At 39.1% G+C, this 27,685-nt stretch overlaps 1 protein-coding gene across 1 annotated transcript; it reads left to right on the top strand.

Moving 5' to 3' along the window:
- The first annotated feature begins 141 nt into the window (after positions 1-141).
- foxo1b (forkhead box O1 b) lies at positions 142-27,685 on the top strand. The gene is made up of 3 exons (XM_039678152.2): positions 142-923; positions 23,668-23,859; positions 24,961-27,685. The coding sequence occupies exons 1-3, from the start codon at positions 369-371 to the stop codon at positions 26,110-26,112; spliced, it is 1,899 nt and encodes a 632-aa protein (XP_039534086.1). The 5' UTR covers positions 142-368; the 3' UTR covers positions 26,113-27,685.

Raw genomic sequence — 27,685 nt, 5'->3', positions numbered from 1 at the left:
GTACTTTGAAGAAACAGTCTGCCATGGGGATCAACTGGAGTAGCGTGGGTTATGCAAACGTAATCTCTGTTTACCTTTTGAATACGCGCTTGTGATTGGCTGACGCGGCTCTCACTCCCGCTGTGGGCGTGGCTATGTCACTCTACTCTAAAACCCTGAAAGCTCTTCATAACAGTCATTTCATTTAAACCCGCGCTAGGCATGGTACGATTCACACATCGCTTGTTATACACTGCTGTCAGACATAGGGCTTCATTGTCAGTCAGATGTGATCATGTGCGATTGTTAGTGTAAGCAAACTAGACGAAATCTTCACTGCACTTATCCTCTGTTTAAAGACAGTCAGCTGACTTGGCTTTGATTTTGGGATGGCAGAAGCGCAGCAACAGCTGGTTGACATCGACCCGGATTTCGAGCCTCTCTCCCGTCCGCGCTCATGCACCTGGCCGCTGCACCGACCGGAATTCAGCGAGCCGGGGAGCTCGAACACGTCCTCCCCGGCACCGTCCGTCAAGCAGGAGCAAGGTATCGTGGACTTTATTAACAGCCTAAGTTTACTAGAAGAGACCGAGGACTACCAGGAGGAGAAACCCGTCCTTTTGAACGACTTCCACTGCCAGGACACCTGCGTTCATCCCCAGCAACAGCATCCCCAGCAGCCGAATCCCCAGCTGACGCACCCGCAACAGGTGCCGCCGCTCCCCGCCCCTGCCAGCAGCTCCAGCCCTGCAGCGGCCCAGAGGAAGAGCAGCTCGTCTCGTAGGAACGCGTGGGGGAATATGTCATACGCTGATCTCATCACCAAGGCGATCGAGAGCTCCCCCGAGAAGCGGCTCACCCTGTCTCAGATCTACGAGTGGATGGTGAAGAGCGTGCCTTACTTCAAAGATAAGGGCGACAGCAACAGCTCAGCCGGCTGGAAGGTAATGGCTCACCGAGGCCAAGCAGAAACGTGATTAAAAGTAGCATTGGTAGCACAGAATACTTCATAAGATTTAAACATACACTCGCATCTATAAAACTATTTTGCAGACCCTTTCATGTGAGGTGTCCAGTAAAGTATTTCATTTTTTCGAAGCATCACTTTTGGTGTGTTTCAAAGTAATTGTAGGGGTTCGATTATTGTTTATCATTTAATGTAAAAATCTAACAAGAACTATTATTTATTCATATTTTTTGGAAGTGTATTTCAGCTGACTTATGCAATTGTTTTTACCTTAAATATATATATATTTTTGACAGAGGTCCTGGGTGGGCCTAACCGAAATAACCCTTGCAACCACCCACAACTGTTTTGCCCGCCTTGTATTTTAGAGGCTTTGTTTAGTGAATTTAATTCAGTTAAATCTTTTTGACTTGACTGATGGTTGTTTTTTTTTTTGACTAGCTAATTAAGGTGTTACCACATGATACCCATGTTTAGATAACTTTTTTCAAATGTTGGCCCCTAAAAAATTTTCAGTGTAGTATATGACAGTAGCAATTAGCCCTCAAATGCGTAGTTGTGGATTCCCCCTTTAGAGCAAATAAATGACATGCGGTTTGTTGTGGAATGTGAGGCTCGAAAGAGCTCGCAGTGTTCAGAAGAATGCATAACATCTCAGTATCAGCTGTACACGATGCCAGTTCAGTTAAATCATTGTTTAATTTCCTTGACCGAAAAGCTTGTGGTTTGTCTATCTGCTGTCAACCTGACGTACATAGAGGATTAAATGATGAATCTTACAAATTGCGCATGCTCATGTAAAAACAAAAACAAAAAAAATCACCCTCATGTCGTTCCAAACTCCGTTTCTGTTGTTTCTGTGAAACACAAATATAGAACATTTGTTTTTCTTGCTGGTACTGAAGCTTACAAGCTTAAAAAAAGTAGCATAAACACGCAAAGAGTGACCATTAAAGTATTTAAAGTGCATACTTTTTGTGAGTAAATTTTGCGAGTCCCTTTAATTTTGTAAATTATCTTGTAATGTGAGGGACTGTGGTCATTTTCATCGGCTCTACTAGTCATGTGACCTATTGTAGTAGGCTAGCACTCATGCAGAGGTATATAGTAAGTTTGGTGATATCACAGTTTTAAAGCTTCTCTTTAAGGTGCCTGATGACTGTTTTGAGTCCAAGAGGGCTGCCATGAGTGAGCTGGAGCAAACAGAGAGTGGTTTCAGTGTTGAAAGAGTCTTTGTCAACCTCATTTATCTCTAGAGTACTTGTTCCTGTCTCTGATTCACCCCTCCTTACAAGCCACTTTTGTTTCTTTACTTGTTCTGTGCGTAAATGGAAATACAAATCCTTACCGTCACACATGTCAGGGCCTCCTCCCATCACTGAGCTAAAAATACCGGCAGGATTACCTGTCATTACAGGGAGACACAATTACCTGAAAGGTGTGGTCCGCCCCCCTCCTCACCGCCATTGGCTCTACACGCCACGGCAAAACATTGTCTGGGCTCATCCACCTGTGACATCATAGTTTCAGCATTCCAGTCACTCATTGGATGTTTGTACTGTTAGACTGTTCTTTATCATCATAGTGTGTGCATACCTGAGACTGGAAACGTTTTGTGCTTCCTCTCCCAGTAGATTCGGTCCCATTAACGTAGTAAAACCTGAACACCAAAATAAGGGGTTTGATGTTGCTGTAGTTTTATTACTCTGTTATGTGATTATACATTTTTCATGGCCCAGTCAGGACATTAGTTTAGATATGTATGGAAGCTTATTTCCACCACAGAATAAAACGTTTTAAAAGATAACTGTGACTTTTTATCTCACAATTGCGAGTTTACATCTTGTGACTTTATTTCTCAGAATTGCGTGATAAAAAGTCGCAATTGCGAGATTCTAAACTCACAATTGCGAGAAATAAATGTTCAATTCTGACTTTTTTCTCAGAATTGCTTGTTTATATCTTACAATTCGGACTTTATACACAATTGTGAGATGTAAAGTCAGAATTGAACGATATAAAGTCGCAATTGTGTGTTATAGGCAGACTCAGAACTGTGAGATATACACTCGCAATTGCAAGAAAAAAAGTCAGAATTGAAAATGTATATATCGCAGTTCTGAGAAATAAAGTCAGAATTGAAAATTTATATCTCACAGTTCTGAGAAATAAAGTCAGAATTGTGAGATGAGTTTATTTCTCGCAATTGCAAGTTTACATCTTGCGACTTTATTTCTCAGAATTGCGTGATAAAAAGTCGCAATTGCGAGATTCTAAACTCACAATTGCGAGAAATAAACGTTCAATTCTGAATTTTTTCTCAGAATTGCATGTTTATATCTTGCAATTCAGACTTTATTACACGGAATTGTGAGATGTAAAGTCAAAATTGAACGATATAAAGTCGCAATTTTGTGTTATAGGCAGACTCATAATTGTGAGATATAAATTCGCAATTGCAAGAAAAAAAGTCAGAATTGAAAGTTTATATCTCGCAGTTCTGAGAAATAAAGTCAGAATTGCGAGATATCTCACATTTCTGACTTTTTAACATGAAAGAAAAATCACGATATCAATGCAATGCAATCAAAAATCAACGATTACCTTTTTTATTCTGTGGTGGAAACAAGCTTCCATCAAGCATCCACAGATGCTTGTCAGACAAATTATTCTTGCAATTGGGATAAAATGTTATCTCTGTTTGTCAGTTGGATACATTTACCATGTTGACATATTTAAATCAGAATCATTTGCAACAAATTTGAAAGACATTAAAGCTGCATCAATGTAAATGCATATTGACAAACATAAGCTAGAACTGTATGCAAACTGATCTCTTTTGTTCAGTATTTTTTAGTTCAAGCCATGAATTTGAATGTAAAAGATAAATCAAGGAGACTGAAGTGAAAATGCTCCCCTGCAGTTCAAATGTCTCGGGGTTCAAAGGTTAAAGTTTAAAGGTCAGTCCACCAAATTTGTGGAGCATGTCATGGGAGTCCATGTTCATACCGTCAAAGTCAAAGTGAAATAATGAGAATAGTATTCAGACTCATTTTATGAGGTTCTGGCACACAGTAGCCTACAGTACGCTGTTTCTTAACTCTCTTGTGTCTTTAAATATGCATGCCATTGTTTTAAACGGCTGAAGTAGTCAAATACACACGCACATACAGGTAGAATTCAATGTGGGTCAGTTTTCCATCTCCCAAGTGCCCTCATAACCACCATTACTTTAAAAATGGCATGCATTTTCTATTTCGCAGCCCTGCACCCACAGCTAGAGATATATTCATGTGTCTGTGGTGTAGTGATACTATCTTGTGTGAAGGCCTACTGTAGCTCGTCTTTTTGTAATTGAAAACACGCTTTACCATTCATATCATTTTCTTTCACGTGTCATTTTTTACCATTTAATTCCATTCATAACGCCATTAACAGCTCTCTAAGAGTTTCTCTTCCGAATTAATAAATGAACTCGTGTGGTTTTCATTAAGTTATTTTAGAAAAAAACATGCTTTCTCACTTCCCCCTTTTTCTCATGCTTTTAAAAATGTTTAACTCTGAGCCCTATTTACAGCACACGAACCCAGTTACCTCTAACATCCTTTGAAGTTTACCGTAGGTCTTTCACCTTTCCCACTAACACACACACACACACACACGCATGCACAAACATGCAAGCCATTTCAAGGCATACACAATATTTGTTCAAGCTTATCTTGAGCAGATACTAATTTCTATTCTCATTTGTCAGTAAGTTTCGGCTTACTAGCCACTGATTCTCCAAAACAAGTCACTTTTGACCTGTTTGTGGATTGGAAGCTAGTTTTATAATCCAAATTCAATAATTTTACATATCAGTTCTACAGTTTGTGAAACTCTGGGACACATTCTTAGAATTGATCTGATAGATAAATGTCAGTACTTGCAGGTGAAGTGTGTAGAGGTTGAAGTTTGTGGTTTGTAGATGATACCATGCTCTACATAATATGGCTAGTGCGTAATTAGCATTGTGCAAGGTGCAGCAAGATTGGGGAACATTCTGCTCTTTTTTTTTACACACACTCAAATTGAAAGAGAGAAAGGAAAGGGTGGAAAGGGTTCAGAATGAAATGAAAGCACATGCAGTGCTGATTGTACCACAGACGCATGAAAGACTTCATCGCTGTGGCTTGGTGCAGACTTTGGGTATGTGGCTTTTAATCTAGAGCTACATCGGTGTGCATGCATGGGACAGTAGCGTGACAAAAAAGTTACACGTGAAAACCCTCTGAACTCATCAGATATCAGGAAAAAAGTCCCCATGCTGAAATGTCAAATGACGACAACCGGATGTCTGCGCCAAAAGGTGTGATGCAGAAAAAGTGTGCTATGCAATCACCTTGAACAATTGATAAGTTATCTAATTCTGTACTTTCAATGTTGGAACCAAAAATAATAATGAATAATGGGGGATTTAATTCATTAGAGTAGCATTGGACAAATTTATTGCTAATGATTCGGATTGAATCAAAGGTGAAATTAAGCTGATTTATTTGAATGGGTTTTCAAAGGTGAGATCACATTTGTAGCGGAAAACTGAACTTGAATTGAAAGGATTTTCATTGAATTGCACTGAGGTGTAGTAGCATTCCTGCAGGTTAGAAAAGAAGCATGGAAACCCTTTGTGATGAAGACACAGAAATAGGTACTGTATGAAATAGACAGGAATTTACCCTTTAGCTTGCCAGAGACATTCCTAAAAAAAACTTGTTTGCGCTTGTATCGGAAAGACACATGCATTTTAGCTGGAAGCATTCCCTGGACTTATCTGAGCTGAAGTCATGCCAACTTTCGATAATTATACTAGAAAGCAAGACAATAAGGCATTTGTGTTATGTCAGAGCCATACCACAAGAAATCACAGCCAAGACCTCTCACTGTGCTTTTTCTTACCACAAAAGACCAAACATGGCTCTCAACCTCTTTTTAGGACAATTTTTTTTTTTTTTTGGAAAGCAATTAATTCACTCCGAGATAATTTCTTTTTGAAAAGTTAGTTTAGATTTCCATTTTTGCCCTGACACATTGTACTTTAATATTTTAACAAGTTTAAAAAAATAATTCATATTTTTGTGTTCTTGAAAGAAGTTTATTTGATCAAACATGCAGTAAAATCGGTAATATTGTGAAATATCATTACAGTTTAACAGACTTGCTTTCTATTTTAATATAATTAAATTTCAGCGTCATCCAGGCTTCGGAGTCACATAAATAGATATATTTTGTAACAATATAAATGCCTTTACTGTCACATTTGATCAGTTTAATTGTGAAATACTTGTATTTTATATCTTTTATTCTATATTTTATATGGCCCCAAACTTTTGAATGGTAGTGCTAGTGCATCACAGTTTCCATAAAAATATTAAGCAGCAAAAACCGTTTTCAACATTGATAAAAATAAGGACCATTATTAATAATTGAGCAGCAAATCAGCATTTTAGAATGATCTCTGAAGGACTGTGTGACATTAAAGACTGTAGTAATGATGCTGAAAATTCAGCGTTGCCATCACAGGAATAAATTACATTTTAAAATATATTAAAATAGAAAACTGTTATATTCTTTATGTATATGTATGTACACACACACACACACACACTGCATACTGTATATTTGTGTGTGTAATGTTCTTTTTTATTATTTTTTTCATGTATTATAGACAAATATATAAAAGCACTGTGTGAAGATTGTTCTGTACAGCTGTGTAGTCATTCAAAGTGTGTGTCTTCAAAAGGTCAACAACATCCAGGCGGTGGTAAACCTCCACATCTTGTTGTCAGCTCCTGTCAGTCATATAGAAGAACTCAACGTATTGGCGCCATGTCTATAGTGTTGGAGGTACCATGGGAGGTCTGAATTGTTGTTAAAGCACAGCTACATCCTCCAGAGTATATATATACACAGTATGCTCTGTGTTCCCATTTATGTCTAAAAATTCTCACACATAGGACTTTCCCTGAATCCAAGAGAGTTCAGAGGCATGTAGGGTCACTAAAGGGCAGCTGAGGGTATTTTGTAGGCCCCACTGTATTCCAGCCTCACTGCACAATCACAGGAGGTGACAACAACTCTCCAGCATTGTGGAGAGAGAGAGAGAGAGAGAGAGAGGAGGAATAGAAGGGGAAGGGGGTTACTAGGGAAAAGCGTCAAACATCCTTCATTCCTGAGCACTGCACTCATTTCCATCTTCGTGTGTTCCTTAAAGCATTTCCTCTGCGTTCCTTGTGTTTACAGAGGGACATCAGTGAAAAGTTTGGAAAAATCAACATTGTGCCATATTTCTGATACCAAACATCCATGTTGGCCTGCTTAACAGTCATTTTTTGAACTTTCCCCCTCTGTCCCTGTGTGTCCACTTTTAAGACAAAATCAAAAAGAATGTAAGATCATTGATTGCTGACATTAAAACTAATTCAATGTCAAATCGATGATTTAGCAGGAATTGATTTTATCCTTAAAGGGATACTTCATGTGTATTTAAAATGAGTCATTTATGTAGAAGAAATGTGAAATTAATTTTGAATTTGGAGCTTTCTAGACTGAGAAAAGCCAGAAAATGTATTTTTGGCTTATGTGGATGAAAGACAACAACTCCCAGAATGCACTTCCTTCGCTGCCCTAGGAGGCCACGCCTACCGGTAACAGAGCGCAGTAGTTAAAGGGTTAGTTCACCCAAAAATGAAAATTAAGTCATTAATTACTCACCCCCATGCTGTACCAACCCCGTAAGACCTTCGTTCGTCTTCGGAACACAAATGAAGATATTTTTGATTAAATTTGAGAGCTGTATAACTACCACATTGGCTCCTAAAGGACTGCCTCTTGACGGCCCAGAAAGTCAATGAAGAAAATGTTTAAATATCCCAAGTGACTACCGTGGCTCAACTATATGTTTATCAAGCGACGAGACTACTTTTTGTGCGAAAAAACAAACAAAAATAACGAGTTTATTCGACTATTCCTTTTCTTCCTTGTAGGCCAGAAACGAGATTTCCTTAGATTTCCACGACGCATGCGCGAGAATTGCGATCTCCTTACACTACTTCAGTTCAGTTCTCGCGCATGCGTCGTGGAAATCTAAGGAAATCTCGTTTCTGGCCTACAAGGAAGAAAAGGAATAGTCGAATAAACTCGTTATTTTTGTTTGTTTTTTCGCACAAAAAGTATTCTCGTCGCTTGATAAACATGTAGTTGAGCCACGGTAGTCACTTGGGATATTTAAACATTTTCTTCATTGACTTTCTGGGCCGTCAAGAGGCAGTCCCTTAGGAGCCAATGTGGTAGTTATACAGCTCTCAAATTTAATCAAAAATATCTTCATTTGTGTTCCGAAGACGAACGAAGGCCTTACGGGGTTGGTACAGCATGGGGGTGAGTAATTAATGACTTAATTTTCATTTTTGGGTGAACTAACCCTTTAAACAACAAGTCTAGGCTACTAGTGAGTCTCCGTGATGAGTCTGCCCGAAAATGTGTTTCAACATCGCCCAAAATGTCCGGGATTGGGCTTTTGCGTTCTACAGTCGCCGTTCATCATGTTTACTGTGGCAAGCGGGACGAGTGAGGGCCGGTGATGACGAGTGATGCCGGTGGCGTGATTACCGATGAGCGACACCTGTGAGAAGCAATGTTTAAACACACATCAACCGATCACTTGTTTAGCGTTCATGTAAACACTACATTCAGATTCACCAATCGGAATGAATTCAGTTAGATTGAAACAAAAGCTGTGCATGCAAACAATTAATGTCGACTGCAGAAAGCAAAAGCTGAATCCCGGACATCAATGGCGGAAATGTCTGTGAAAAAGAGGATGGTAACTCCTACTACTCCGCTTTCTCCACAGAACAAGAGCCTGCTAGCTTAGCTTCCAAAACAAGATGGCCGACACTATGTGCTCATTCTGTGAGTGAGATCGCCCTCTATGGGTGGGTTGAGGACACTACCGACTACTGACTGTAGTCTTCAGCCTCTGGGCAAAAAATCCTCAGATGACGCAAAATGACAATTATTACGTCATCGGAGGATTTTTTCCAAACAAAAAATACATAAATCTCTCTTCTCAGGGAGATGTGAGGGTGGAAAGCATGGGAATTGGAAAAATCTACAGGTTTACTACTAATACAAAGCTTAATGCTAAATTCTGAAGTATCCCTTTAAAGATTTGATTGGATTATGGGTGTGATTATTCAGAATGTTTCCTATTGTATTTCATAGAAGAAAATGTATTGGTTTAATTGGTTTAAAATGACTTAAGGTTGAGTAAATGATGATCATTTTTCGAACCTATAATATTTGAAAAGCATTGTTTTCCTTGCCTCGAAACTTTCCTGTCCCTCTGAATTTCTCCAAGACTTGCTGTATCCGTGTCTCTCTGTATCAGAGATGCAGTATCTTGAAAGCCGCTCTCTCTGAGAAAACACTGATGAATGACTTCCCCTGTTTTATTTTCTACCACTAATCATTCTCAGCATTGATTAGACTTCTGAGTCCATGTCCTTCCTGTGTATGTAATTCATGTTCAGAGAATGCCTGCACACGCTCTTCTCCTTGTCCTCTTGTTTCCATTTTCATAAATAGGGAATTATAAGTAGAAATATCTGTCGTGACTTGAGCTTCTTGGGGCATTTTTTTTTTTTTTGATGATCAGAAGTTTGCATTTATTTTTTCTTGTGCAGACATACAGGTATGTGAATATACATCATGCATATATTATTTGAAATTATTTATATTATATTTTAAAAACAATATTATATTAAAAATAAAATAATGCAATTGCATGGGCAGTAAGAATTGTTAGGGATGTATATATTGGATCCCGCCTACTATCATATCTGCCCCAAAGGGATCTCATTAAAACCATGGCTAAATCAAACATGACCCTTTTCTCTTTCCTTCTGTGAGAGCAGTGATATCCTTTTCTTTTAATGTAAAACTTCTGCCGCCACTGAAGCTTTGTCATGTTGAGGCCAGTGGCTCTTTTGGAACCTTTGGCTTGAGGTTATTTTTGCACTTTCCTGTAAAAACAGTGCACACGTCTACCACAATGAGTGATGATGCGTTTCCTGCTGAGTGGCTGGAAAATAGCGACATTCCCTCCTCTGAAACACACACAGAGACACAGACACACTCACCCTGGCCAGGGAGATGGGGGGCACCAGAGTTTGACATCAGAACTCGTCGTCAGCCTGTCTGGTTTATTCCAGAATACAGACTTGACTCTGCCATACTCGCACATGGAAGTTAATGATAATGCTAACTCCCACTGAATCAAATTTTCTAAAACTCAAAAATGAGTCGAACGTCATGGTTTTAATGGTCAATGTGTAGGCCTGTACAGATTTCTGTGTGCTTTCGTCTTTGCTTTTTGTCCACTGATTGAGCTGAGAGTCATACACGCTTGTTGTTCAGAATCAGATTAACTACAATATGAAGAGAAGAGATGGAGGATGAATAGATTTTTGTGAATGATGTGCATGTGGTGTTTAGTGGAGATTTTTCTTAGACACACTCGGCCTTGGTCACATCAGCAGAAAAGAGAAGTTGTTTTAAAGGAGTAGTTCACTTTTGCTGAAAAAACTTTTGCTGATAATTTACTCACCCCCATGTCATCCAAGATATCCATGTCTTTCTTTCTTCAGTCGAGAAGAAATTAAGGTTTTTGATGAAAACATTCGAGGATTTTTCTCCATATAATGGACTTCAGTGGGAACCAAACGGTTCAAGGTCCAAAAGACAGTTTCAGAACAAACTGCAAACAGTTCAAAAGGCTTTAAACGATTCCAGACGATGAATAAGGGTCTTAAGCGAAACGATCGCTCATTTAAAAAAAAAACCCAACAAAGTCTCAAATGGTCGCCTTGCTCTGTACTGCGAAGTACGTTCGTGACTCTCCTGTTCGAACTCGTTCATCAAAATGAATGAATCTTTGTCAATTCGTTCGTTCTGTTCTTTGAATGAACCAAATGACTCAGAAAAAGATTAGTTCATTTTGGTGAACAAGTTCGAATAGGAGAGTCACAAACATGCATCACTGAACAGAGCAAGGCGACCATTTGAGCTTATAAAACTTAAACTTTGTTATTTATTTATTAAATGAGCGATTGTTTCGTTAGATAAGACCCTTATTCATCGTCTGGAATCGTTTAAAGCTCTTTGAACAGTTTGCACTGAAACTGTCTTTTGGACCTTGAACCGTTTGGATCCCATTGAAGTCCATTATATGGAGAAAATCCTGGAATGTTTTCATCAAAAACCTTAACTTCTTTTCAACTGAAGAAAGAAAGACATGGGCATCTTGGATGACATGGGGGTGAATAAATTATCAGCAAAAGTTTTTTCAAAAAGTGAACTACTCCTTTAAGTGCTTGGGAAACTAAATAATTGAAAATGTCAGTTATCGAATTTATGTGAAATCTGGGATGTCTCAAACAATGGGGAGTGGAAAACCAAAGATTGGTAATCATATCTGTAAAAGTCCTTACCTGATCATTCGTAGACTCTCTTTAAAAACGGGTCACTTTATATTTCAAGTTGTCTTTACATAAAGGGAGGAGAACGAGAGACAGAGGGACAGGAGGAGTGTTATTCTTTACACCGTCTCACAATAACACACACGCCCCTGCAGGCCTCTGGGGGCCATTTGATGGAGGGGGCTCCACATCCTGTAACACACACATGTACACGTGCACTCATACCATAAACACACCCACAAAGGCACTTTTACTCGCATATACTGTACATGCACACAAAGACCAGGTGCTTGTCTTCAGAGGGTGTTCCCTCAGAAGGGGGTCCCTGTGCTCCGTTTCTTGCTTTCATTCTTTCTCTCTCAGGGGAGTGGATACCGGTGGGCAGAAAGACCCATAATGCTCGGCGCCTTACTGGAAGTATGTGTTTTTCTTAGTGGCTTGTGACATGAAGCGTTACCACACGTGCAGTATGCCAACTGGCACCGGCACGGCTTACCATACGTCTCTCTGTTCTCAAGACTGACATACCAATGAGTGGCAGAAAAGGCCTACATCCGAATTTCTCAAAAGCATTTTTCATTCACTGTGAGGGTTAGAGGAAGTAAGTGGACATTTGTTGATGTGGGAAAGCCGTGATAAAGAGATAAATGTGTGTGAGAGAGTGTTTGAGCACTCTTGTTCTGTTTGCGGGAAAAAAGCTAGAGATGAAAAGACTGAGTGTAGATAACGCATGCTCACATGACCTTGGCCTGGCTGTGTATGTCCATTCCTCTTCCTCTACAAAGATGTGATGTCACTTCCTGGAGGTATCCTTGGCTTAAAGATTTTTTTATTGAACTGTTGCCTACACACACACACACACACAAGTTGGTAAGATTCTTTGAAAGAGGTCTCTTATGCTCACCAAGGCTGCTTTTATTTGATCAAAAAATGTGAAATATTATTACAAGCTATTAAAAACGTATTCTGAAAATTTCTTATTCAAAAAATGTAATTTATTCCTGGTTTACATCAGGAATAAATTCCTTTTTTTTTAAATATTAAAGTAAAAAAATGCTAATTTTATAATTTTTTTGTTTTAAATTAATACAATTTCACTGTATTTTTTTATCAAGCCTTGGTGAACATAAGAGACGTCTTTTAAAGAATCTTACCGACTCTTTTGAAACTTTTGAAATGTAGTTCAGTATTTGAGCAAGTTATTGTTACTACAATCAAAATGTTTAAAATCAGAGTAAACCCCAAATATGCATATGCAAAGATCATGTAAAGTGATAGTTCACCCCAAAATTAAACACGGCTGAACATAACATTTGAGACAGTCTTTAAAAATATCATCTTTAATGTTCCACAGAAGAACGAAATGATGGCCGAATTTTCATTTTAGAGTAAACCGTGACTAAAGTAATTAAGCATTGTGTGTGTGTGTACCTACTTTGTACCCAGAAGTGACCAAAAACTCCCTTTAGGGACGTTCTCATTTGTAAATCTGGTATAAAAATAAAGTAATAATACTTTTTAAAATGTGCTGAAAGTTTTCTGCTATCGGGGTTTATGAGTATAGGGTTAGTGGAAGGGGATAAAATAGTTTGTACAGTATAAAAACCATTACGTCTATGGAATGTCTCCATTAAGATAGCTAAGTAAAAGCCTGTGTGTGTGTGTGTGTGTGTGTGTGTGTGTACAGGTTTATATTACACAAGGAAAGATAACCTACATTGTCTGGACCAGCCAGCCAGCGGTCCCGAGTGTGTGTGTGTGTGTTTTGACTTGGTGTGGTACAGTGCAGGGGGTCTCTGTGTGTGTGACACTGGTATGTGAAGCATGCTGGCTCATTGTATTACGTTAAGTATGGTTTACTGTAATTACTTCTCATGGGCCCCAATGTATGCATAATACATTCAGATCTGGAAGCTATATTAAAGTTAGCGAATAAGACATTTAAATGGATTGTTTACCCAAAAATGAAAATTCATATTCTTAAATCCGCATGACTTGAGTTGTTTTCCAGAATGCCCATGTGCTCTTTTTCCAAACAATGTAAGTAAATGGATGTTAGGACTGTTGAGCTACTCAAAATGTCAGCTCATTTATCTTAACTGTGCATTCATGCATATATGCTATATATTGTATAATTTCAAGATTTAAAGAAAAAACAGAATGGTGTGACTTTAGATTTGTAAAATTTTGCTACATGACACTAGCAGAAAGCGAAAACAGCAGAAGAACAGCGAAATGATGACAGAATGTTCATTTTAGGATGAACAAGTACTGTAGATCTCAGACCTGTAGATCTCATCTTTGTTTCTGTGGATGTTTTAAGGACAATATGCAAAACCTCTTTGTAGACTCAGTCTTTCAACTTAACCCAGAGTCAAAGGTGAGAGAAAGTAAAAGAAATCGAAAAGACTTGAAAGGGTGAGTGAACAGTCAAGCTCATCTAGAGAGTGACAGAGTTCATGTCGGGTCAGCCTGTTATTAGAGCAGAATGAAAAAAGAAGCCTCAGCAGGTTGGTCTGGTTTCAGTCCTGAAGTGTCAACTAGTCCCTACCTGTGAAGGCCTCCCTCCCATCCCTTACCTCTCTACAGATAAAGCGTTGTCGGGATAGTTCCAGTTCATGTGGCTATGCCGAAGCGATAACAATTCTGCATTATAAATTAAGGCCAGACAAGTAGTTTGTTGAGGGTTGGTGCTTTAGGGAAGGAATTCATGCCTGCGCACATATATTATGCGACCCGAATTCGTACGAATTTTACGGGGTGGCTAATTCGTAACAATTTGTACGACCTCACTCGTACGAATTAGTATGATTTTGCTAAATCGTACATATTTTACAAAATGGCCAATTCGTATGAATTCGTACGAATGACCTACCCCTCACCCCGCCCCTAAACCTACCCATCACGTGGGTTTAGACAAATCGTACGAATGAGGTCGTATGAATTAGTACGAATTAGCCACTTTTGAATCACTCGTACGAATTGGTCGTGAAATAGCTTTGTATATTACCTGTGGAGTGGTAATACGAGTGTGCGCGCCATATGCGTTCTCATATTCGCCTGCGCACATACTGTATATTATGCAACCCGATCACACGGGAATTCGTACGAATTTTACGAGGTGGCTTATTCGTAACAATTTGTACGACCTCACTTGTACGAATTAGTATGATTTTTGCTAAATCGACATATTTTACGAATTGGTCAATTCGTATGAATTCGTACGAATGACCTACCCCTGACCCCGCCCCTAAACCTACCCATCATGTGGGTTTAGACAAATCGTACGAATTCGTACGAGTGAGGTCGTATGAATTAGTACGAATTAGCCACTTTTGAATCACTCGTACGAATTGGTCGTGAGATAGCGTTGTATATTACCTGTGGAGTGGTAATACGCGTGTGCGCGCCATCGGCGTTCTCACGGTTTTGAGTTTTTGTAATTTGCGTAGAGAGAACTTCATAGTTTTCTGTTAAAACGGTGTTGTGTTAGCGCCCCTAAGTTAATAATGATCGCTGCAACGTAAGTGAATCAATCAAAACCAACTTTAGCTGGAAACCTTATTCTAGAGCTGCTATAAAACCAAAACAATCCGTTACTTTAATTTCCTATTATCACTGTAAAGCCAATCCTTTGTTAAAAGCGCTTTATAAATGAAGATGACTTGACATGACTTGACTTTCACGGCCCTCAAAACACATTCTTTCAAAGGCATATAATTCATTTGAAATGTCAGTGTGATCTATAATAGAAAATGAAAAGGTGGCATTTGTAAACCAATCAGCCAATCATTTCACTCAAGAGAAGAGCTGAATCACTTAAACGGGCATGTGTGTGTGTGAGAGAGAGACAGAGAGAGAGTGTGTTGCATTTCAATCTTTTCTCTTACATGCTTTTTTGTTGTCTCTGCCTTTCCTGCCCCTCCCTGGAGCGACCACATGAAATGATAAAACGACGGATCTGAGTTCAACCCAGGTGTTTGCGCTTTGCTTGTGTGTGAGATTTAGTTCGTCGTAAAGGTGGGACTGGATTAGTTGGGTGGGGTGTGGAAAGCAGTTAGAAAAGCATGATAAACCTCAGCGGGTGTCGAAATGACTGTGACCTCCTACCCTCTTTGTCCCTGTATACATGTGTGCGAACATTTTGGTGGGAAATATGTGTGTGTAACCACACAAAACGCCTCACAGGCAGGTAAGATCACAAACGAGATATATCACTTGTTTCTCTTGGAGAGCGAAGGGAGACTTTTGACTCTTCAAACTTACAAAAAATCTCACGTTTCTTCTCAGATTTACCAACATTTGCAATCAAAAGTCAGAAATTCAAACATTGCTAATCAAGTATGCCAAGATTAGCTGGTAAATCTGGTGGTTGGCCTTGGAAGTAGGTTATTGCTAGTTACGCTAGATAAGAAGCCTGGTTGGATAACCAGCATCCAAAATAGACTGTCTTTTTTTTTTTTATATTTCACAATACTACTGTTTTTTTGTTTGTTTTTTATCAAATAAATACAGCCTTGGTTAGCTTCAGAGACTTCTTTCAAAGACATTCATTAAACAAATATTTTAGGAGAAATATCCGAGACAAACCTGATACTGTCATAATTGATAATCTCTAAGTAATAAAAAGTTTCTTTGGGCCGGATTAAAGGGTTCACAGTGCTAAACGTCTATTTGAAACTACAGTTAATCAGTCATTTTCACAATCGGACGACTTAGAGTTGTTGCTTAGAGCTGTAAAAGCATAATTTACTCATTACAGTGACTGATTGATACACACTGCAATCAGGGACTCCCTTCACATGTCAGATAACACAAAGAAGCAGTTCCTCTTATCAAAGGTAACTTCCTGTTTGCCGCTGAGTCTCATCAGTCCATCATGGGGCCGGTCTTTGTATCATTTATAAGGGCATTTTACTCCCCAAAGGTCCCGTTGGCGGCCCCTGGTCTGTGCCCATGCTCTGGCAGAGCGAGAGGGCAGACCGGGCTCCTATCAGCTTCACGCAGCTTTTCCTGAACGGATGGGCCAAGGAGGGTGACGGGCCCTCTCTGTAACTGCACATGTGGGACTTCTCCCTCCCCATCTCTGTTTCACTCACTCAAAATAACTCTGTTGCCATTATGCATACCAATACAAACATTTACACTCACCTTTGCATGTGTTTTCTGACTACTAACCCAAAAAAAAGAAGGAAAGGAAAGCAGACTTTGAACAAGCAAGATTAGGGCTCTTTGCAGGTTATGTGTTTATCCCTAACGTTAAGCATGAGCAGTATTGTGCTATTCTTTACAGTATCAGGCAGATTACAGTTCTCAGCACGCAAAGAAACCATGTGTGTGTGTGTGTGTGTTCACATGTATCTCATTGAGTTCATCGTCGTCTTTTCCTGTCCCTTCTCTCTGCAACCACATGAAATGAAGGTAAAGTGCAGCCCTGCGTGTTTTATGTAGCTGAAGATTTCTTTAGAAGTGCAGGTGCTTTTGTTACTCAAGTGAGAATATACTCTAGATTACATACTGTTTTTTTCTGTAGTATTGAGAAAATACCTAAACGTCACTCACTGAAAGGTCTGAAATCTGTTTGTGGTCTGATATTGGACTCAATTTATGTTTATAGTTTAATTTATTATAATTTTTATTTTATATTCTTGATTATCTGTTGTATTTTTTCATTTGATATAAAATATATACTGTAGAAAGTCTATACTATATAGTTTTATATTTGTAATTTTACAGTATTTAAATATTTGATTTATAATGAAATAGTACTTTTTTATTATTATTAAAACTTGACTAAAACTAAAACACAATGTAAAGAAAATTTGAATGGTATTCACCCATGTGAAACACCACCTATGGTATGGTGGGTTGTTGCTTACAGCATGTGGTTGCTTCAGTTGGTTTTTAGTAGTACGGTTTCTAGGGTGTTCTGGGTGGTTGCTAGGTCCAAGTCAAAGAGATCACCTTCATGGTCCCTCATTCAATGTAAGTCACCTCCCCTCAAAAAGCTGCATGATTTGAGGTACCAATTATGTCTAGCATAAACTGTTCAAGGCTTGTTACACGTCATTGTGCGTGGGTAAAAAAATGTATTGTCCTCTCTGAAGCCCGGTACAACTGAGGGCCCACAAGGCTCAATTCTAGGACCCTTGTTGTTCAGTATTTACGTCAATGATCTTCCGGCTGTGTGTAAGGGCGTAGACATCATCATGATGCTGTCATCTACATGCATGGGAGGGATATGGAGCAAGTAGCCATTATGGACAAAATAAGTAATTAGCTTAAATCTTGGTGGAATCATTAAAAATGGTGGAATGTATTTCGCTAAGTCCAATAAAGTTAAAGATATGCCTAACATCTATTGTAATTGACAAAAAATGTACATCATGATGACAGAGATAAAATATCTAGGTGTCTATTGGAACCAAACTTTAAGTTTTAATTTTTATTCCTATTCTACAAACTCTGAGAGCAAATACAGTACACTAATGTCTGTGTGTATTTGCGTAAATAGGAGAGTAAAATAACTAACCTTGAGTTTTTCATTCATAACAAGTTCACTGACACGCAAATGTATTTATTCTCTTCTTTTTCACTTCAGTGCTAAATATTTACAATGAAGGAGAGAGGGAGATAAAGCGGATGTGCGCAGGAGGAAGTGGTTAGCCCATTGAAGTCTCTTGTCACGGCTTATCTCCGAGGACCTCTCGCCATTCTCTGTTGAACTTGTGCATTCCACTTGTGTTTATCTCCTCCCACTGAAATCTCGCCCACTGACACTCTTGTCTAGATCAGTACTTGGGAAAAGCACTGTGTCACATATTTTAGTCATTTGAGGGGGAAAAATCTTGATAAACTAGTTGCTGGATGACTATTTTACCTAGATTTGTTAGACACCAGATATAATGGGCCTTGGTGCACACATGGAAGCTGCAGGTTTGAGTTTGGCCTTCTTCTGCTGAGCTGATCCCATCTCATCTCTTCTCGAATAATTTGCTTTCTCAATTGAGAAAGGAAAATGATATTCTTTTCAAACTGTCCGTTTACTGCTTTGTGTGCATATGGTAAGGAGGGAGGTGTAGTATTATGTTTGTTTGTGAACACCAGGCACTCGTCTGTCAGATCGCACCTGGTCTTTTTGAAGTGCTGCTTGTTTACTTGGACTGGCGTTCGTTGTCAAGATGTCATGCCTGACTGGCTGCAGTCAAACAGCTGTGCAGGACTTGTCCAATCCACTGGCGCCACTGTTTCAATGTGTTCTCAGTTGAGCATTTTACACCATGTCTACACTGCAAGTCCATTGCCCGAGCTAGAGCTTTCCCGTTATTAACTTTAAGCGTCTTTTAAAATTAAAGCGCCATAGACTTTCTGAAGAACAGTTTTGAGGCTGTTTATGGGGGTATGGGCTGTGCCATATTAGAAAATCTTGGGAAATACACAATACAAAGGATACAGAGGTGGTATGAGGTACTTAATTACTTTTTTGGTTTCTAATGAAGTGATCAGTTTGAAAGCTTTGTTCTCTTTGAACACATGTGAGAGCGGGTTGGTTTGGTTATGTTGTGAAGGTGATGGCTGATTAATAATGTCTGCTTGTTATTGAGTGGCAGTCAGTGTGTGTGTGTGCTGTCTGGGGTGTCAGACAGGATGCAGATGGGGTATCTCGGACTTGTTTATAAATCCCTCAGGAGATCTGACATGCACACACAGATACACACACTTAAACACAGTGACCACTTAAGCACGGCTTATTGGCACCTATCACTTCAGAAATGTGTTTTTCACACACCATTACAGTCACACACACTTATTTGCCACTGCACCTGCTACTACAAGCAAATTTGCTTCTGTTTACCAATTTGCCATATTATTTATAATTATTATTAATATTGTGTCACACAAGTAATTTTATAGTTTAATTAAAAATTACTCAATGTCATTTGACCGATGGTTTAATTAACATTGAACTCAGTTTATATTTCTATTAATGAATTAATAATAATAATTATCAGTTTAATTAGAATTATTTTTCATCTTAATTATATTTAATTAAAGCTCCAGTCCGTAACTTTATTGCGTTAAAAATGATCCTAAATAAATTAAACTTATTAATTTGATGGCCAATTCAGAACGACAATCACGAGTAACAACAGATTCACCCGCTGTAAAATTTTGGGAAAAAAAACTGCAACCGGCCCATGCGAAAGCCAGGATAAATATCGTAAGGGCATTAAATGTAGTCACGCAATGCTGATGTTGTTAACATTAACAATTTCGGAACAAAGTATAATTTGCATGGTTTGACTTGATATGATAATCGATTGTTAGATTTAATCTACACGATTTACTGCAATGCATTTTTCCCCTTATTTGGTCAGAAGAACAAAAGTGGATGTTGCTTGCTTGTTCAAATTGCAGTTCTTATGTAATTCCTGTGTAAAATTCTTATAAAACATTGAATTCATCCGCGCTGTGCCTTGCCGAGGTACAACTCACGTAAAGTTGATAATTCTGCGAATTAGTGCAGTTGCAGATTTCGAACGGAGATGGCGACAGAGAGGGAAAAACTGCAGACTGCAGCTTTAATGTGTTGTAGTTTTTAATTAAATTAATTTTATTTAAAATATATAAATATGTATAGACTAAAACATATTAAATCTTGTGTGTATTTAAATATAAATATTGAATATTTTTATTTTAATAAGAAATAACTACACAATATAATTTGAGTGGCAATGCTTCGATATTAATTTATTCATCGTGGAATTCATTCTGCCTGACAAACCAGTAACAGCCTCAAATAAGACGAGTTTCAGTTTGCACAAACCTGAGCACACTTCCCACCAATCTGTGTAGAAATTGGTGCATTGGTCCACATTTTTTCGTCTCGTACGTCAGTTGACTCAAATCTTACCTAAAGGGGATTTTAATGCACACTTTACTTTATGGTCTCAGATGAGTTGGGAATATCCCACATCTGACTTCAAAGGTCATCATGTAGCTTTCATACCTGTGATAAGAGGGGTAGAGAGAGGTGAAGGCCCCACACCAGATATAGAAGTCACATGTGCTGATCCCAGTCCAGAGCTAGGCACCACAGAAACTGCTATTCACACGGACTGTGGAGGGTAAATTTGATACATCTATTAGAAAAAGGTTTAATTCGCCCAAAAATGTAATTCTTTCATTATTCCAACAGTAATCCATATGACTTGTGCACTATTTTTCAAATCTTTGAAGCTACAAAGTACAGTAGTAGATCTGTGTGGGGAACCAAATGAAACTCAAATATTGTTATAATATTATAAACAAATAAAATGAAATTAACTCAAATAAAATTAACTCTCAAATATAATTTGCATTTGTGAGCATTTAAACAGGATTTGCATCTTTGGCACAGCTGAATTGACACATCAATGTGTCTGTTTTTGAATCTTTGCAGAAATCTAAACAGCCTTTTTCTGATTTCTGGGGGAGCAGATATCATGCAGATGTGGCTATTACTCATTTCCTGTACTGTCTAAAGCTGACCTCAGATCAGTAGTCAAAGACCTAAGATCTATTTTAAGGGTATTGAGCAAATAAACAGCCATACCTGAACCCGTTACTGTTCGGGCATCAGCGTTATTTTAGTCTTTTTAAACAAGTGATCTCCAGTTTGATTAGAAAAATGACACCTTCCTCGTCACATTCCTGAAGTGACTCACATCCTGCCATGTGCTAAGTGTGTGCACATGTGCTCTGAATGTGATCTGCTAATATGACTTGATGAATTTATGCACGATTACACTGGAACATGCACAAAATTCTTTCTTTATTTCTTTCCTTCCTTCCTTCCTTTATAGGAGGAGTGTAGTATAGAGTTTACAGAGAAAGCATTTTGTCTGTCGAATCATTATAAGTACTATTTTAAGTGCTTATTATTTGAGTACAGCAAACTTGGTAGTCTGGAAAACCCCCAAAAAAATGTCTTTAAAAAATGTTTTTATGGTTAAGAACGGCTTGTTTAAAATTTGAAAAACATGCATATTACTTTATCACTTATAATCTTTTTTTTTTTAATTGTTACATTTTATTCAAATTAGAGTGTATGCGAAAAACATTCACATTTTAGGGTACTATTATCTTTCTTTCTTGTTGTTTTTCTTAGGGATGTGTGATATAATTGTACTATTTTGGTTATCTGCAGATATTTAAATTCATTTTGCCGTCATCTAATACTAGCTTAATCGGAAAAGGTCCGTGAGCCGGGACTCGAACTCGGTTCTCCGGAAGCATGACGGCTCTATATGTCGGCCCGCTGTCCACGAGGCTATCGCCGCCAATGTAAAGTTCTTAAAAGCACTTTAAAATCACTAATAATTTAAAAACACTGTTTAATGTAATCTCCTATTTCATACCTTACATTATTGTTTTTGAATGTTTACTGTAGATAGCATTTAAAATTTATTTTAATTTGTAGTGTTTTATTTTTTATTTATTTAAAGTAAAAAGTAATGGACAAATGGTATAGAATTTTTATATCGGCCCTTTTAATGATTATCAGCCTGAGCATAATTATCATCTATCAGTATCAGACAAAATTTGAATATCCATATAGCTCTATTTTTGTGATTTCCCTTTGTCTGTCAGTGTTTCTCTCTCTCTCATTCTCCGGGTGGAGCGAGGCTGTGCTGTGGGGGTTCTGTTACAGTGTAGACAGACGCCAGACAGCCCCATACGTTATTACTCTCACTGTGTGTGTGTATGCAAGGGTCTCTTAGCACTACTGGAGAGCCTGTCCTTCTCTACACACAGGCAGCGAACTCATCGACCCCATCCCTCTCAGCAGGAAAACATTCTACCTCAACACACTCGTCCACGCCTCTGTCTCAACCCCTTTACTTTTCCATACTGGTAGTGGTACCTCTCTTTCTCATTTTATCTCTATTCCTCCAGCTCTTCCTTTTCCTCTCACTCAGCATCCTTTCCGCGACTCTTCCTAGCAAGGGCCAGTTAAACAGGTCAGTTGACCTCTGGTAATTACTTACTAGTGTTCAGGACCCAGACAGAAGATCCAGACTGTGTGTTTTACATTCACTCTGTTCAAATCCATGCAGTCCACCCTGTTCTCAGATTCTGTGATGTGGAAGCTGTGTTTCCCATAACTTGACCTCTATGGTCATGACCTTCAGGATCAAAGGTTGGAGGTGACCTCCTGCTGACCTCCCTCTGTGGCTTGAGTCTCAGCTTTCCCTCTTCCTACCAATCTACTTCCTGCTACACAGGAAACAGGACTGTTGATCCCGCCAGTAAAGTACCTCTTGATTTGGTCACTTCCTGTATGACATTCTTCAATAAAATATTTTACTTAAAGTATAATAACAATCTACTTGGCATTGATAAGTACAGTCGAACTGCTTAAACTGTTAAGTACTGATCTTTCCAAAAAGACTTAGTCCATATGAATGTTTTAATGACGCATAATCAATAAGAATACAGGCAGAAACTCGTTCCCTTTGAAAGATCTCAAGCGTTTTTACATGTAGAGCCGTGTAGTCTGTATTTAAGATCGAGGTAGTAAAACACAGTAGTGCTAGTCTCTCTTCCTGTTTCTTAGGTGCAGGTCTAGTCAGGGTGTGAATGGAAAAACCAAAGAAGACAAAATATCATTAGTGCAGGATATGTTCAGTGTGCGTCTCCGAAAAAGGACATGACTAATAAAAAATTTCCTCTGCCAGCTAAATGGCAATTCCTCTACTTTATCGCAAGGCTCTGAAAATAATATTTGTACACAGTTGTGGTCAAAATTATTCACACCCCTGGTAAATATGATCAAAGACGGCTGTAAAATAAATCTGCATTTTTTTTTCACTTTCATTCAAAACATTTGAATTAAAATCTGTGATTGGGTGCGTGTGAATTGGTAACAGATAACAAGATTGATATCTGTCATTCTTTAAGTTTTATCAATGCATTAAACCTTAAACCACTCTCACAGCAATTTGTCTGTCAAAATATTGGCTTTTGTCAATCAAAAGTCACTGTTTTTATCTGGAAAATCTGACTGGTTTAATGCATTCCATTGGGTCTTACAACACAAAGCAAGATTTAATGACATTTGTTGATTGCAGGTCATTTCCACTTATTTTGTTTGGTTTTCAGTATGACATCTATACTCAAGATTTTCATGTTCCCATCTCGTTCTCTCTCTCCGCCTGACAGAACTCAATCAGACACAATCTGTCCCTGCACAGTCGTTTCGTTCGCGTCCAGAATGAAGGAACAGGGAAGAGCTCATGGTGGATGCTGAACCCTGAGGGGGGAAAGAGTGGCAAGTCTCCACGCCGGAGGGCCACTTCCATGGACAACAACAGCAAGTTCACCAAGAGCCGTGGACGAGCTGCCAAGAAAAAGGTCAGTTGAGGAGAAAACAATCTGAAGATTCTCTGTGTGCTAGTTTAAACTACTGCATGCATAACTAAACATACAAATTCTGTAATCGGTTATTTATTCAGTTATTCAGATGTACAGTTTACACTCACCTAAAGGATTGTTAGGAACACTAATTTTGTGTTTGACCCTCTTTTGCCTTCAACAAGACCAGGCAACATTTTTACAGTCTTCAACTGTCCAATTTTGGTGAGCTCTTGCCAATTGTCGCCTCTTTTTCCTATTTGTAGTGGAGATGAGTGGTACCCGGTGGGGTCTTCTGCTGTTGTAGCCCATCCGCCTCAAGGTTGTGTGTGTTGTGGCTTCACTGCATACCTCGGTTGTAACGAGTGGTTATTTCAGTCAAAGTTGCTCTTCTATCGGCTTGAATCAGTCGGCACATTCTCCTCTGACCTCTCGCATCAACAAGCCATTTTCGCCCACAGGACTGCCTCATACTGGATGTTTTTCCCTTTTCACACCATTCTTTGTAAACCCTAGAAATGGTTGTGTGTGAAAATCCCAGTAAGTGAGCAGATTGTGAAATATTCAGACCGGCCCATCTGGCACCAACAACCATGCCACACTCAAAACTGCTTAAATCACCTTTCTTTCCCATTCTGACATTCAGTTTGGAGTTCAGGAGATTGTCTTGACCAGGGCCACACCCCTAAATGCTTTGAAGCAACTGCCATGTGATTGGTTGATTAGATAATTGCATTAATGAGAAATTGAACAGGTGTTCCTAATAATCATTTAGGTGAGTGTATATTCTCAAATAAAAAAGTATTATCTTTTGTTTTCAACTCTTTTAAACTCTTGATTTTGTATTCACTGGATGTGAGAGTCACTTTGCAATGCTTTAACTTAATTGTTCACATTTTTCAACTCAATTGTATCTAATCAAGTTCAGTTTAAAATAATGTGTGACCTCAAACTCAAATCTTGTGTCGGTGAACAATTTGAGATGATAAATAGTTGTGCAACTTCCAGTGTAGACACGGCGAAAGAGTGACTTTAGTAATGTATATATGTGCAGTAATGGGATACAGTTGGTTTTCATGGTTTCTTGTTTTGCGTCTGTAGATGTCATTGCAGAGTGGTCTGGATGGTGGCTCTAACAGTCCTGGTTCTCAGTACCCAAAATGGCTCGGCAGCCCCAACTCCCACAGCAATGACGACTTTGAACCCTGGACCACCTTTCGTACTCGCGCGAGCTCCGACGCCAGCACGCTCAGTGGCCGTCGCTCGCCTACCTTCCTACCCGAGGAGGACGAACCCGGCGAGGTCCACATCGGGTACCCAGGGACCAAACTGGGTGGGCCTCTCCCCAGCCTGTCCGAAGTAGCGGGTCACCACGGTTCTGACAACGTGATGATGAACGATCTCTTAGACAACCTCAACCTCATCTCACCCAAAAATAACACCCAGGGCAGCCAAGATGCCCAATCTGCGCTGTCCTCTCCCATGATGCAGGGAAGCCCTGGGTACCCGTCCTACAACTCCCCCAATATGTGTCCTCAGCCCCAGGTCCAGCAGGATTACCGGAAGTGCCTGTACGGACAGGGCGGGGTGGGCGGACTGAGTCCCATCGCCATACCGACTTTATCAGACAGTAAACCAGGAGGCTATGGACCCTTTGTTAGTCAGTACACCTGTGCTGCAGGGATGCTCAAAGAGCTGCTGACCGCAGATGCTGATCCGAGAGGGAACCTGATGCAGTCTTTGGAGTCAGTGGTTTCTGGTGAAGGACGACGGGTGCTACCCACTTATGCTAGTCAGGGACAAATGGGACAGGGCAAAATGATTGTACATCCTCACCTCCACGCGCACCCGCGATCGCTTCACCAGTTGCCCTCGCCAACAATGGGCATGAACGGCTGTGCCCTGTTGCCCCACGGTCATCCTCTTCGCCTCGGTAACATGAAGCCTCAACCACACCAGCCTCATCACGTTCAGCTGGGAAGAGGCGGAGGTGAGGCCGGGATGCCGAGTTACACCAACGGCAACGGTTTTCACAGGCTCGGACCGGTTCATCACCACCATCACAGCCACCCAGAGCGGCTACCCAGTGACTTGGACGACATGTCGATCGAACAACTGGAGTGTGACGTAGAAACCGTCCTTCATGACACGCTCATGGACGGCGATGCTCTGGACTTCAACTTCGACCCCATGTGTCAACAGAATTTCCCGCACGGGGTCAAGACCAACACGCATAACTGGGTATCTGGATGAACATATTAATTAATTCAAACACATACTGTACACATTAGCTGTTTTTGAGCTATAATATGATTTCATACCAAATGTGTGTGAATATATGTGTAAATATGTCATAGGCATATAGGAGGTCAATTGACAGTTGACTAAACACTCTTAGAAGAAAAGGTTTTATCAGTGCAACTTATTTGGAACCCCTAAAAGGTTCTATACACTCTTAAAAAAAGGGTTCCTCTGGGTTCTATATAGAACCCTGGGGTTCCTTACTTGGCCAATAGAACCTTTTACCAAAAAAAATGGTTCTATATAGAACCATTTTGGAGTTCCATATATGAAACGGGGGATGGAACCATTTCTGGTTCTAAATAGAACCATTTCTTCTAAGAGTGAAGCAGACTGAATGCTGTCGGTCACACCCAAAGGCTACACTTACAAGAGAGATTTGTTACTTTATTCCTTCCATCTACAATGACTCAATAATCAAAAGTGTAAAATAAAATAATTAGAAGTAAAAAATAATATGAAAGTTGCAATTAAAAACAGATTTTTTTGCCACTTTTTTAAGCATAAACTTAGCACGATTTTATTTACGGTAATTGCGACCATCTTGCTATTGTGACTTTATTTCTCACAAATAGCGACCTAATTTCTCTTAGTTGCGATTGTATATGTCTCCCAATTTTTTTTTTATTTCTCCCAATTCTGAATTTATTTCTCATAACTGCATATAAATATTTTGCAGTTCTGATTTTATTTCTCCCAATTCAAAATTGCAACCCCCCCCCCAAAAAAATCTGCATTTATTTCTCAGAATTGCAAATTTATATATCTCATAAAAGAGACTGATGTGACTCATTTTAGTCACTATTACCATATTCTCTCTCTGATGTGTGTGCATACACCTCATGAACTGTTTACCTCAGCCATATACCTTACTCTTCTGCAGCCTATCAGCAGAGGCCAGTGAATGGTCACTATTTACTGATTACAGTACATGTAAATTTTTAATGTTACAGTAACCTGCTTTTTTGCTTTTGGTCAGTCAGAGTGTAAATACTGAAGCTGGCTAATCAAAAATGGTCTCATCAAACACTCACAAATTCACATGGATTTTTTGTATATTTGTGTCTAGTTTGTATAAGTTTTGGCAAAGCAGGTCACTAAAATGAATTCAGGGCAGAAGTTTGTCATGTCAACTGGAGTGCTAATGTCCGGTATAGTGCACATTACAGTTATCATTGTCATTTCAGGGTGCTGAATAAATGCGTTTTGTACAGAGATGTATATTTTTGTTGTACTATTGGGATGGTAAATGAAATGTTTATATTTTGTACACTTTTAAGCTTCTTACTGGTCAATTTGAATGCTCTTCGAAGACCCCTCCCAGCCTTTAAATGTCAAAAAAAAAAAACTATTCGTTATTGTGGCCTTGGTTGCTGTTTATATAAAATAGTTTTTCTCAAACTGCTGGATGAATTCTTTCACTGTATACAATAATTTGTATCACTGTATACAATAATTTGTACTTTGTGCCTTCCCCTCTTACAAACTGGCTTTTAGGACAGGTATGTGATGTTTTTTCTTCAAT

This window comes from Pimephales promelas, chromosome 23, assembly GCF_988280905.1.
Source record: "Pimephales promelas chromosome 23, fPimPro1.hap1.1, whole genome shotgun sequence".
In the NCBI taxonomy this organism is placed as follows: domain Eukaryota; kingdom Metazoa; phylum Chordata; class Actinopteri; order Cypriniformes; family Leuciscidae; genus Pimephales; species Pimephales promelas.
Note: the sequence above shows the minus strand (reverse complement) of the source record. Positions and strands in the feature narration are given on the sequence as shown.